The sequence below is a fragment of the Hypomesus nipponensis genome, chromosome 21, assembly GCF_054491055.1.
Source record: "Hypomesus nipponensis isolate SF chromosome 21, ASM5449105v1, whole genome shotgun sequence".
Taxonomy (NCBI): domain Eukaryota; kingdom Metazoa; phylum Chordata; class Actinopteri; order Osmeriformes; family Osmeridae; genus Hypomesus; species Hypomesus nipponensis.
This window is the reverse complement of record NC_140381.1, coordinates 11,881,816-11,894,916: the sequence shown is the minus strand read 5'-3', so window position 1 is coordinate 11,894,916 and position 13,101 is coordinate 11,881,816. Positions and strand designations below refer to the sequence as shown.

Here is a 13,101-nt window from a genome sequence, read left to right as displayed (position 1 = left end):
GAAACTGCTGCTTGCCTGCTACGCAACTGGGAATTTGACCTTTCCAAGATGGCGGCCGCATTTCTCGCGCCCAGCAGCCAATGCGGCGTCTACTCTTTATTATGTCAATGATTGTAACCATATAAATCTATGCTCGCGACTGGTTGTCGCAAAGTATGACGTGTACAGTTAGTTGCAAGCGTGCACGAGGTCTCGGAGCAAGGGAAAAAAAGAGCCACTGTTTAAAGCTAGACCGGAAGACACGGAAGTGGAAATATGGCCGCGTCCAGTCTCGCGCTCACGCTTGCCTCACTGCACCACTGAGCACTTTTCATAGAAATGAATGGGGACGCCATCTTGGAAGACAAAAGTATCTTACTCTAGTTATATTAACTCTATGGTTCATCCGTATGCCGATCACGTGGTCATGAGTTAAGCAGGAAGTGGTTTCTATTTATTTCAAACGTGAAGTTAAAACGATGCCTTTGACCAAAGCTGTAATTGTTCCAGGGAATGGGGCTGGAGATGTGGAACGGTGCAATTGGTATGGTTGGGCCAAAATAAAAATCAATAAGGTAGGCTATACACCATATGACAAGTTGACTTGCATTTTGTGAGGTTTTGTTTTTTACTAGCCTACAACTAATACTTTCGTTGATGTTTAGATTCCAGAGATGACTTGCCTGCTGGAAAACATGCCTGATCCAGGTTTGTAGGTTTTTTAACCCTTGTTATCTTCGGGTTATTGTGACCCACTGTCGTATTGCGACAACTTTTCCTCATACTAAGTTGTCCAATGTCGCCGGCCGGTATTCATATTCAATGAACTGCGAACAGGTGCGCATGTCAGAAGGGAGCGTGGAAATATTAATGCAGCCTTAAATATTAAATATTAAGGGCCTTGCGAGGAGGAGGAGGAGGAGGAGGGTGTCCCGCATTTGGGGTTGAGGAAGTTGGCAACCCTACAGACCCCCCCACATTGCTTAAAGAAAATTGTTTTTGTATTGGGTAGAATGGGGTAAACACAACCATGGTTCTTTATGAACCTTTGGGTCATGTGACCCGAAGGCAGCACATGGGTTAAAGGCTATCTGTGACAAGGGATGGATTAACCAACGGGCCTACCGGGCCCAGGGGCCCATGAGCTCAGGGGGGGCCTAACCCAGAGCCTCTGCGTATGTTTTGCGTATGCTCGCTGTTACTAACTTGATATGTACTAGTGTATTGATATGATGATATGCGCCGTAGCTGGTATATGCTAGGCTTAAGTCATTAATGTCTTTAAAAGGGCCCCAAAAGTCCTACTGATTAAACAAAAAAATAGCCTAAACATTCAATTTGAAGATGTCACAAGAAAGAAACCATCATGATACCTTTCAAGTGAGTGTTTATCCCCTCAGTGTATCTATAGGACTTTAGAGGGGCTGAGTACTCCATACAATATGGGCCCTTCAACTTTGTAGGGAGAAATCCAAAAAGCAAGTGCAAAACAATAGCATTAGAGCTGTGTCTAAGCACCCACAACACACTATTTATTATTTAATATTGTTAAGCCTATGATGGTCATTTTTCAAGAAAGAGAGACGGTTGTGTGGGCTACAAATGTACACTCGAGTCTATGGTTACAACTATCAAATATTTTTGGAATATAGACGTTGTTTATTTTGTTGATTACTCGAGTACTTTTGCGTTTTTAAACAACAATATCAATATTATTCCAGATTATTTTTTGGGGGGGCGGTGTGTGTGTGTGTGTGTGGGGGGGCCTTGACACATCCAGGCCCAGGGGCCCGTGGTTTCTTAATCTGTCCATGTCTGTGACAGTCAACGTGGCAGTCGCTAAAAGAGCCAACTGAATTTTGTTCTTCATACAGTGACAGCTCGAGAGAGCATATGGTTGCCATACATGGAGTACGAGCTGCAATGTGATGAGGAGACAGTAATCATTGGTCACAGCTCAGGAGCAGCCGCAGCCATGAGGTAAGTGATAATCATCATATTGCTACTGTATTACAAAAGCAGAAGCATTACAGTGGGGTCAGGGACAGATTCAAGAAGTCGAAGAACAGGTTTAGCAAGGTGGTGAGGGAGGCTAAACGACTGTACTCAGAGACACTGTACGCAGGCCCCCCTGCCACCCTCAAGAACTGTGCTGACCAGCTGTCTCCGGTGTTCACCTACATTTTAACACCTCCCTGGAGCCAGCCATGTGCCAGCCCTGTCTCAAGTCCTCCACCATAATCCCTGTGCCCAAAAGGCCAAGGCCTACAGGACATAATGACTACAGACCCGTTGCCCTGACTTCTGTGGTAAGGAAGTCTTTCGAGCACCTGGTGCTGGCACACCTTCATAATCCATCACAGACCCTCTACTGGACCCCCTGCAGTTTGCCTACAGAGCCAACAGGTCTGTGGACGATGCAGTTAATCGCCCTCCAATTTACAGCACCTGGACTCCCCAGCATCCTACGCCAGGATTCTGTTTGTGGCCTTCAGCTCTGCATTCAAAACCATCATCCCTGCCCTGACCTGGTGCAGCCAGAACAACCTATAGCTCAATGCTCTCAAGACAGTGGAGATGGTTGTGGACTTTAGAAAAAATACAGCCCCACTCACCCCCATCACCCTGTGTGACTCCCCAGTCAACACTGTGGAGTCCTTCCGCATCCTGGGCACTATCCTCTCCCAGGACCTCAAGTGGGAACTGAACATCAGCTCCCTCACCAAGAAAGCACAACAGAGGATGTACTTCCTACAGCAGCTGAAGAAATTCAACCTGCCAAAGACGATGATGGTGCACTTTTACACAGCCATCATTGAGTCCATCCTCACCTCATCCATCACCATCTGGTACGCTGCTGCCACTGCCAAGGGCAAGACCAGGCTGCAGCGTATCATCCGCATTGCTGAGAAGGTGGCCGACTCCTCCCACCCTGGACACTCCCTGTTTTAGTCACTCCCCTCCGGCAGAAGGCTGCGGTCCATCAGGACCAATACCACACGCCACAAACTGTTTCTTTCCATCCACTGTTAACCTCTTCAACAGGGCCAAGGGTTCACACTGACCTCAATGACTTTAATGTCTTAAACACATTGCATTTTGCACTGCATTCCACAATTGTATCTCTTGTACCATTTGTATTTTTTGTAATATTTGTATCTTTATATTGTAACATATTTATATTCTTCTTAGTTCTAAATCCACGTACTATTGCTAGTTTATGTACCCTTGGTATAGTTAGTCCTCATATAGTAATCTTAAATGTAATATGTTTAATGTATGCACCTTCCTGCCAAAGCAAATTCCTTGTCTGTGCAAACTTTCATGGTGATTAAAACCCATTCTGATTCTGCACACAATATTTAGTCAGTTGTATTCCAGGCATGAGCTAGGACTAGCAAATAGCATTGTGTATGGAACATCTCTGTAACTTTGCTGTACAGGTATGCTGAAACTCACAAAGTGTTTGCCATTATCCTGGTGGGAGCATACACCTCTGATCTGGGAGATGCAAATGAGAGAGAAAGTGGTAAGTTTACAGATGTTAATCATAAACTAAACCCTTCTGTATGTACCAGTCAAAATTATATGATTCACCTCCATCCAAAGTAGTTAACTTTCAGGTCAGAATTGTTCCTCATCACTCATACAATACTTTCTGCACAGGATATTTCAACCGACCCTGGGAATGGGAAAGAATAAAGGGGAATGCTCGCCATATAGTTCAGTTTGGCTCAACAGATGACCCCTTCTTGCCTTGGGACGAGCAGGAGGCTGTTGCAAAAGGCTTGAAGGCTGACCTGCGCAAATACACGGACAAAGGCCACTTCCAGAACACACAGTTTCCAGAGCTGATCAACGTAGTGCACAAACTGAGAGCCGGTACATAGAAGACAGCTGGAGATATCACCTGCAATAAAGGATGACTGATCTTGTGAAACTGCTAAAAGTCAACAATGACATTAAACACACCACCATTTATACACTGCATTTTTTGGTGTGGAAGTCACTTTTAGTATGACACTTTTTCATAGTGATACATTTGTGAAGACATACAATATTGACATTAATTTATTAAATTTTTCAAGAACACATTTGTTTGGTAGCTGAGCAAACCAAGGCTAATCAATGTCAAGGGCAGTCATACAAACCTTGGTAAATGACCAGCATTTTGCTTATAAGCAATATCACAATCAATGCTAGTGGTAGTTGTGTGTACAGTAGCAACTGCCAACAGGTGGCAACAATTCCAAAGAGAATGTCAAAGCTGGAGAACTCTGGAGGCTGCGAAAGTGAAGGACAGTCTCTCTCTCCATCACAGCTTTAAGCATGACCAGATTTGCCATAAAACAGGTTTTCCAGACTGACTGCTGTGCACAACATTTATTATTATTATTATAAGAAGGGAAAAATAATGACAGCAAAACTCAAAGGTCACCAGGCTACTTTCCTACATTATAGAATCCATTGAATGGGCAGTTAACTTCTAGTTTGACCAAATTCCTTGATATGTTTCAGTGCCCATCACATATTCAAAGATCTGAACAGAACATTTAAACGTATGTTTTAATATGCCAGATAATGATATTTGGATTTTGAAGGATTATTTATATAATGTTTTTACAGGAAGATAAGTGGAAATACTGCTGCAATCATCTGTTCTTTGGATGTGTAACCAAGCGTCCTATAAACATTTAATTATGTTCGTAGCTGTAACAATATGCAGATTTACTTTCTCCACAGAGAAAAACAATACCAAAAAAATGACATGTCGCTTCTCAAAAGTTGAGCCATTCTGTCATGTAGATACAGTTGGAGGGTGAAATCTCTCCTCCTTCGTGACAGTCATCAAACACCTGTGGAAGATTGAGACAGACATTATAATGAGCATTGACTTTGAACAAACATGAAATATTAATCATTTAAAATAATACATTTTCGGCAATGTTTCCATTGAAAATGTATTCCTTTACCAAAACCAAGCAGACGGTCTTGGGTCTTGTACTTACATTTTTTTCTGCCCAGACATAACTAGTTGGAGAATTACTTAGTCAAGGGCAACAGGGGATTACACATGTACTTTGGTTTCCTCAGCCTCATATAGGGATTATGCTTGTGTGCATTTCCCAAGCAAGGACCCCATAATTATTTAGATATACCATATCTTAACATACCATTGAAACTAACATACTTAATTTCTAAATCCCTCAAAAAAAGTTTGGAAACGTTATTTCAGTCGATTATTCCTCCCTTTCACTAATACCAATTGGTATTGTAATTTATATAATTGGAAAGTCTGATTAGTCACCTGTATAACGAGGTACAACTTGTAAGGATTGTGCTTTTGTGGAATGAGCAACACAGAATGGGTAGCGGCCCAAAAATATGTGCAAAAATCCTCTGCAATATTCTTCTGTTGGTATTCATTCTCGTTTTGAGTTGCTTGGTGGACTGGATACTTAAACTCTCCCACAGTAATAAGGAAAAACCAATACATATTGGCCATATTTACACTTTCAGGGACCTCAGCAGTGTGTGGAAGATCCATACGCAGCCACAACAGCTTGGCACCTCCTCCTCATGCTGGTCACCAGCCTGGTCACACACTGCTGTGGGATGGCATCCCATTCCTCAACCAGGATTTGTCGCAAGTCAGCCAACTTGTTTGCGTTGGTCACTTTGGCACATACAGCACGCCCAAGCTGATCCCACTTGATGCTCAAAACGAGAGTGAAGACCAACAGAATACTATTGCAAAGTATTTTATTTTTGGGCCGCTACCCACACGGTTAGCAGTGTTGCTCATTCCACGAATGCACGATCCTTACAAGTTGTACCTCGTTGTAAAGGTGACTAATCAGGCTTTCCAATTATATAAAATACAATACCAATTGGCATTATTGCAGGGGAGGAATAATCGACCAAAATAAAGTTTCTTGAGGAGTTTATATTAGGCTGCTATATTGTATACTATTTTGTATATTTAGGAGGTTTATTTTAGCTTATCATAGATGTCATGTATGTTCTGAGTACTTATGTTATGCCAGGTTGCTTTACGTTGTCTTAACCCAAGAATTTCAGTGCCCAGTCTGACCGTGTTGTTCTTTGCATCTGACAATAAAAGACTTGAACTTGATCTAGCCATCTCAGCCGAGGGACTTCCAAAAACAAGACTGTACTATTCAAATGAGCCAGCTGTCTGGTGTTGGCTCACCGGACAGAGGCCACAGGGAGCCTTCACCAGGCCCGTGGGCTGGATGATGGGGTTGACTCCTCGGTACAGCTTCACCTGGCCGTCCACGCTGCCCACCGTGCCCTCCTTGGCTGCTATGATGGTCATCTCAACCTTCCCGTCGTAGATCAACGTGTTCAGGATGGTTTCAATGTCTTCCATCGACAGGTCAACCTGTGGTGAGCAGTACATTGTTGACGCATGAGTATAGAACTCTATTCATTTCAAGCATTTAATGTGGTTGCAGGTCTTCATGTACATTGGAACCGGAAGCGCGCAAGTATGAAATAAAGGAATGTAAAGTGAAAGAAATAAGTGTCTAAAGCCCATTGCCTGAATTGGTCTCACCTTGCTAATCCCCAGTTCACAAATATACTTCCAAACTTCATGAGAGGTAGCAAAAGAGCTGTTCCTTTGCACCATGGGGCTCTGTTTGCTATCCCTTGCTGCGTCAGCCTAGGTAAGAAAGGCCAACATGACTGGAGTACAGAGTATACAAAATAAGAGTGGCTAAAATCCAATTCAACTATCCAGTTGTAATCACAGGTGCATTAGTAAATAGTATCCATTTGTATCTGTAATGTTTTCATACAGAAAACTTGTATGCTTATTATAATCATTAAAATTCCAAGTGTTTGCCATTCCAGAGCTGTGTTCCAGTCAGCATACCTTGCTCTGGAGGAACTTGAAACACTGCTGATTGAGAACCTCAACAAATTCAGACTCAAAGTCTTGGTCACTGTACCAGGCTCCCCCAGTCACGGAGCGGTCAGGCTGCAGGTTGTACAGCATGTAAACCTTCTTCTTTGAGGCCTGAATGACCAATTTGGACAGTGAAAAAGTGCACACTGGGATCTGATCAATGAAATCAACATTTAGGTGAGAGATTTAGATTTAGTGACAGGTTGGTTGTGCCCAAAAAACTTGAGCTGCGATTGTTAACCATTACCCTATATAATATGCTGTTTATTTAGCTGATACATCAATATCTTCTCCTTTATTAACCTTACATCATGAACATGTGAAGTACTTTGAAGAATTACTTATTATTATTTTGGAGGCTGGTTTGACTGAGTAACAGTGTTTACTATCACAAGTGAACAACTTCACTGATAGGCGACAGCAAAGTATTCACCCGTGTCTGATGTTTGGCATGAATGGTTTTGAAACAACTTAAATCAACTTCAAATACTTTAGTACTAATACAAAAACATTTTGAATCCCTTTATTGATCCCGAAAGAAATTCCAAGAAAATTGCGAAGAGAGTTCTCACTCACAGCCACAGACTTGACAGCCTTGATGAGCTTCTTGCTCTCTAGATTCTTGAGGATTTTGTTTATCTCTGTTAGAGGAAGGTTGCTTTTGTATCTAATATCTCTGCTCCATATCCCTGTGTGAAGACAATGCATGAACAACAATGAAGAAAAGGGCCACTCATTAAATAGAGGACAATAAAAACCAATGAATGGCATCATTATTAGTGTGTGTGTGTGTGTGTGTGTGGGGGGGGTGGGTGGAGGGGGGGGGGGCAGACATTTCAAAATCACATCGATTTTGTTGGAAATAGTAAGAATACCTTTGTTCCCTGCATCCTCTATGACCTGATACACCAGCTTCTCTTGATTGTCAGAGCCTTTCATTTTGCTTGAATGGTAAATAGGAAGTCAGTATCAAGCCCGTCAATTATCATAACATGTGTAATGAAAGCATAATGACAAAGCAGACGCACCTGGCTGTTTGGGTATTTTTCATCCGGTACAGAAGTCCAGAGCTGTTTCGTAGTAAGTCCAGCTGACCCTGAATAAATTCATATTTGGTTAATTCAGCCTCATGGTTCAATGAATAAGTATCTGACCAAACCATGAATCTAACCCTGCTGGTGTCCTCAATTCCAGCCCCTCAAATAGCCTGACCGACAGATTGCTAGTCGAGTATTTCACTCGCATTTGCGCCTAAAAATAGGTATGTGCGAAGCAGAATGCGCGAGTGAAAGGCTGTTGTCAATACACGGAACAACAGCGTGATGAAGTGAAGCATACCATTGATTTCACATTAAAAGCAAGTGACGGAGTCGCGACTGCACGATGTGAACATAGCATAATGACGCCTGAGCAACAATTGGAAACCATTGGGCCAGAGACATATAAAAAGAGATCTACGACACTCTTTGATCTCGCCGACACGTGATCACTTGGTTCAAGTGGCTCGCAAAAAAAACACTGCTGACAACCTGTTTGAATTGTTTTCAACGGGACAGACAGCAGCAGCATCTCGATTTACTGACATTTTCGGTGTACTAACACGTAATATCAATTGGTTACTGGTGTGTTGTATTATGTATGTCTGATACTTGATTAACATTTATGTATTACATTAACATGCTCTTGGTCAGCAGGTCCTGCTTCCACATCGTCAGCTAAGTCTAAAATGTCTCTCACCAACTCCCTAGAAAGTTCATGAAGATCCTCCATCGTCTCTATCCAGGAACTCTACTTCAGACCAACGCAATGGATCGGACTAGATATGCGCTAGCCCCACCCACTGACTTTGATGGGCGAGTTTGACAGATAACACAATAAATGAAGCACTGCAACACAACTCGTTGTGAAATGTAGCATTGGGAAATGTAGCATAGGGAAATGTAGCATTGGGAAATACCATGTACCATGTAATACTTAAATAGTGAAATAATTATATATGTATTTTACATTAAATTAATTGGTATTTCAATTCATGACATTTAAGAACACATGTATTTAATTCCTATTTAAATTAATTAATGACCGTTTAATAAATTAATTAATTACACATTTAAGTCATTATTTAATGGTGTATTTATTTAATTCATTGTGGCACTTTAAGTCCTCCATACTAATCAGATGTGCATTTGGAATCTAACAAGCTATATCTTAAATAAACTTTAAGTAAAGCCAGCTGTATAAAATTTGGGTGTGACCAGACGTCCTCTTTTACCCTGATATGTCCTCTTTTCGAGACCTAAAAAATGCATCCGGCAGGGATTCCAAAATTGTCCGTGATTTTGCCTTTTTTATATGGCCCTGGGTCTACCTAGCTTTGACTACCAAGTATTTTAATCTGTGGCGTGCCTACATAGTCTATAATGTCCCAGTATTTTAAGAAAATATGAACTATAACAATATACATGTTTCTTAAACTATGTGTTTTAGTTCTATCAGAGTGAAAGTTGCTAGTTATCAGCATTAACTGTTAAGTCAGTGGCGTTAGACATAAAACTGTACTGGGGCACAGGCCCCTATTCACATCCCTTCTTCCAAGCGTGTTGCGCACAATGTACCATTAAAGGGGCAATTGACTGCAAAACCGATTTTACTTTGTCATAGTTGAATAACGACAGTTCGGTGGGTAAAAGGAACATACCGTGAATATCAAAGTCCATTGACACCTCTTTCCTATTCAAATCTCAAAAAGAAAAAATTTGGCTGTAAAACGCTAGCTTTTCAACAAAGCTAGCGTAAGGGGTCCCATTATCGTCCACCTAGCTCTCGACGCTCGTTAGAAATGTTACCAAAATGTCGTTATATTTCAAATTAAAAACTTTATGTCACAGCTTTGTACTTTAATATATAGATACACACCTATATTATAACATTCCGGTTTTGAAATCCAATCAGGATATGCCTAGAAATGTTACTTTCCTGATTTTAGCAGTTAGCCAGGGGGTCCCATTATCGTACACCCAACCACTTACAATGGATAAATGTCAGTTTGACGCTGCGGAAGGCAGATGCTACACATACGGTTTGAGAGCGTATTTACATACTCAAATCTCAAAGTAAGAAGCTGTAATTTGGTGTGCAGCAATATAAGATGTGTACATATCGATGAGTTACTTTCTTTCGTTGCTGCTGCATATCTTCTTTAAGAAATTAACGGAAGAAACGGTTGTGGACGATAATGGGGCCCCGAACATTGGAGATTTAGAGTGGACGATAATAGGGCCCTTTACACTACCGGTCTGACGTAGGACCGGGGACCGCCCTTTTTGGCTCTGGTCTGTATCTTAGTCACGCCCCCGAATTTACATCCAGACCAGCCCGAGGTAGCGTCTATCTCCGATACTAGTTTACCTGCGCGCTGCTCTGTGTAGGCTACTTATAAGGAATTACAAAGAAGAACGTTTTGAATTATAACAAGGATATTGAAAATGGACCACGGTCGTAAATGCTGTGTTCCAGGCTGTACAGGGAAGGCTAACACTCACAGTCTTCCCAAGGAGCCAAACATTCAACAGGCATGGCTGCTGTTGTCTATGAGAAGATCCCGGCAATCATTCATTTGCTCTGAACATTTCACCCAAGACAGTTTTGACAACCTTGGACAATTTCAAGCAGGATTTGCTGGGAAGCTGAGCCTGGAAAGAGGTGCTGTTCCGACCGTATGCTCATTGCAACTGCAAGCTATAAGGACAGTATGATGTTGTGCTAACAGTTATTAGCAATGCTAACGTTTCCTGTATATAGCATACCAGGTAGAATGCGAAATAAGTTTCTACACACATCAAATGACTCTAGCTAGACTGGCTGTAGTCGGCATTAGAAGGGAAGCTTCCGAAAAATAGCCAGAAAACGAACAGCAGTCTGGCTTAATGCCAACGCCTGTCTAGATAATCTATTTGAAAGAACTGGAGAAAAGGCAGGTGCTTGATACAGGATACGTTAGCATTGCTAGTAACTGTTACTAGTAACACCTAGACTGTAGGCATGTAAACAAGTTTAGCTTGCTAACGTAAGAGCATAGGTAGAATGTGTGATAATTTAGCCTAGTTTATTGGCAATGGGGCTAACGTTGATTCATGTTCCTGACTGTGTTTCATTCAAATAAATAACCTGTGTAATGTAAATCTACAATTCACAATGCATGTTTGTCCAGATCTTTGTCATGTTATTTTTCAGCAAGTTATTTAGAGCTAGCTAGCTAACTGAAGCCGAGTAGAATCACGATATGGTTTGGTTGCTAAGCTGTAGCCTAACGTTCTACCCACCCAAGTCAATCCAGTTTGCTTCAACAACAGAAGTGGAAACAAGTAATGTTATCATCTCAAATGATATATAGTCAGTCTGTTGAAAACAGTGTTGTGTAGACACAATAGATTTATTTGCGTGTTTTTATTTCAAGTCTCCAACTTTGGTGTTTCAGCGAGTGCTGCTGTTGGCTGTGTTGCGTTTTTGCTCCCCAGCTTCACTCGCTGAAAACCAACCAATCAGCGCGCAGCTTATCTAAGTATTAATTAGCATACCATAAATGGAGAAAAGCTGGTGTTTTTTAAGGGAACATTTCAGAGGATTTGTCAGTGGGCATAGAACAGCACATGGCTTATTTTCAACCCAACCAATGTTACATACCCTATTTGGAGACCTTAAGGAACAGTGTGAAATACCCCAAAAAACCCAGTCAATTGCCCCTTTAAGCTATAGAAACTCCCTTGCTTAACCGACTATACAACAGTTCAGGGCAGCAAGTTTGATATCAGCTTTGGCAGGGACATCTATAGTTAATGCAAGCTTTGTGTTTTCGGTTAAACTGCTTTGATTTTACAAGCGTTGATTGGGATATTGCGTTCATTTCTTTCGGGATTATCAACCTTAATTAATGCACTGACTAATAAAGTAAATTGTTAAAACTCAAACTTTAGATTTTACTGGGGCACAGCAGATTTATAGTGGGCACGTGCCCCTTTAAAATGGGTCTAACGACGCCCCTGTGTTAAATTATGTTTAATAAACGAATACAATAAATAAAAAACACTGTGCACCTACATTTAATTTGTGTGCTCCAAAAAAAAAAACATTTAGGAGCACCTGTACTCCTTGATGAAAACATTAGCGTAGATCCCTGTGCACACAGATGTTGTCCTGTTGAACTGGTCAAGTGTCATTAAATCTATATGGCACGTTTTTTTGTGTCCAAATGTTAGCCTAAATTGAAACTCTTACCAACTAGTCGTCAAATATACACTTTAATTTAAACTCGTGTCAGTGAATCAGTTAACCGGATTGATGACTACTGCAACTGTTACATACCAGTGACAAAAGTCTGTTGATTGCCATGGCTCTGAGCTGTGCTTCCAAGTTTGGCATGTCATTCTGGATGACCTGGTCAGTTATCCCGTGAGGGAACTGTTGGCAGAGTTCTTTTATCCTGTGTAACAAGAAGCATGTATGAAGACGACAATCAATCAATACAAAGCGTATTCTACATATCTACACAGCTAGCTACAATAATCGGTCTTAAGGAGTCGATTTGAGCTAACTGGCTAATTAACCAACCAAGCCATAGCAGGGTGATGAAACGCCAAGCCAACCTGTTTTCGATGTCAGAAACATCTGTAGATTCTTGTTTTACTTTGACATCCGTCATTGTTGAGTCAATTTAAATCCACCTTCTACAAACCTCAAATATCATGTACACAAAAGTCGTTAGCATGCTCAAGTTGAAGTATTCATGTAAAACCGTCAACATTCGAACGTGCAATACTGGGTCCTCTGTCTCGTAGCGTCAGAAAATGTCTAATAGAGAACTGCCACTCTCGGGAAACTTCCGGGTTCTGAACTGGTTGAAGTTCCATGTGAGGGCGCTAACAAGCGAGTGCAGAATGAATGGAGGTCTATGGAGCGGTACTGTCAGGTCAAATTGCAAATAGTGTCCTAGGGCCAAATAGTCAGAGCCTGTTTATTAGACATTATCTGAAATAATGTCCTACCTGACGTCACAATGCCGTTCCGAAGCAAGGACGCGTCCGTCGCTATGCCGACCTTAAATTCTTGAGATCTATGCAGGCTAGCAGGAAACTGTCATGGTTGCTATACTCATCTATGGCTATACTGGTTACTTGGTAGGAAGTTTTGTA

The 13,101-nt window shown here is 41.5% G+C and overlaps 2 protein-coding genes across 3 annotated transcripts; one reads left to right on the top strand and one right to left on the bottom strand.

The window, feature by feature from the left end:
• The first annotated feature begins 398 nt into the window (after nucleotides 1-398).
• Nucleotides 399-3,969, top strand: rbbp9 (retinoblastoma binding protein 9). Its single transcript, XM_084686046.1, has 5 exons — nucleotides 399-554; nucleotides 645-687; nucleotides 1,854-1,959; nucleotides 3,423-3,508; nucleotides 3,646-3,969. Exons 1-5 carry the CDS (start codon nucleotides 459-461, stop codon nucleotides 3,867-3,869), a joined length of 555 nt encoding a protein of 184 aa, XP_084542172.1. The 5' UTR covers nucleotides 399-458; the 3' UTR covers nucleotides 3,870-3,969.
• Nucleotides 3,970-4,034: 65 nt separating this feature from the next.
• Nucleotides 4,035-13,089, bottom strand: polr3f (polymerase (RNA) III (DNA directed) polypeptide F). 2 transcript variants are annotated; one of them, XM_084686045.1, is made up of 9 exons: nucleotides 12,955-13,089; nucleotides 12,275-12,392; nucleotides 7,942-8,009; nucleotides 7,789-7,856; nucleotides 7,490-7,602; nucleotides 6,881-7,024; nucleotides 6,560-6,667; nucleotides 6,194-6,385; nucleotides 4,035-4,835 (listed from the first exon to the last, which is right to left on the bottom strand). In XM_084686045.1, the coding sequence occupies exons 2-9, from the start codon at nucleotides 12,329-12,331 to the stop codon at nucleotides 4,758-4,760; spliced, it is 828 nt and encodes a 275-aa protein (XP_084542171.1). In that variant the 5' UTR covers nucleotides 12,332-12,392; nucleotides 12,955-13,089; the 3' UTR covers nucleotides 4,035-4,757. The 2 variants fall into 2 exon arrangements, with proteins under 2 accessions (XP_084542171.1, XP_084542170.1); XM_084686044.1 differs by lacking the exon at nucleotides 12,955-13,089 and adding an exon at nucleotides 12,556-12,912.
• Between the last annotated feature and the right edge of the window lie 12 nt (nucleotides 13,090-13,101).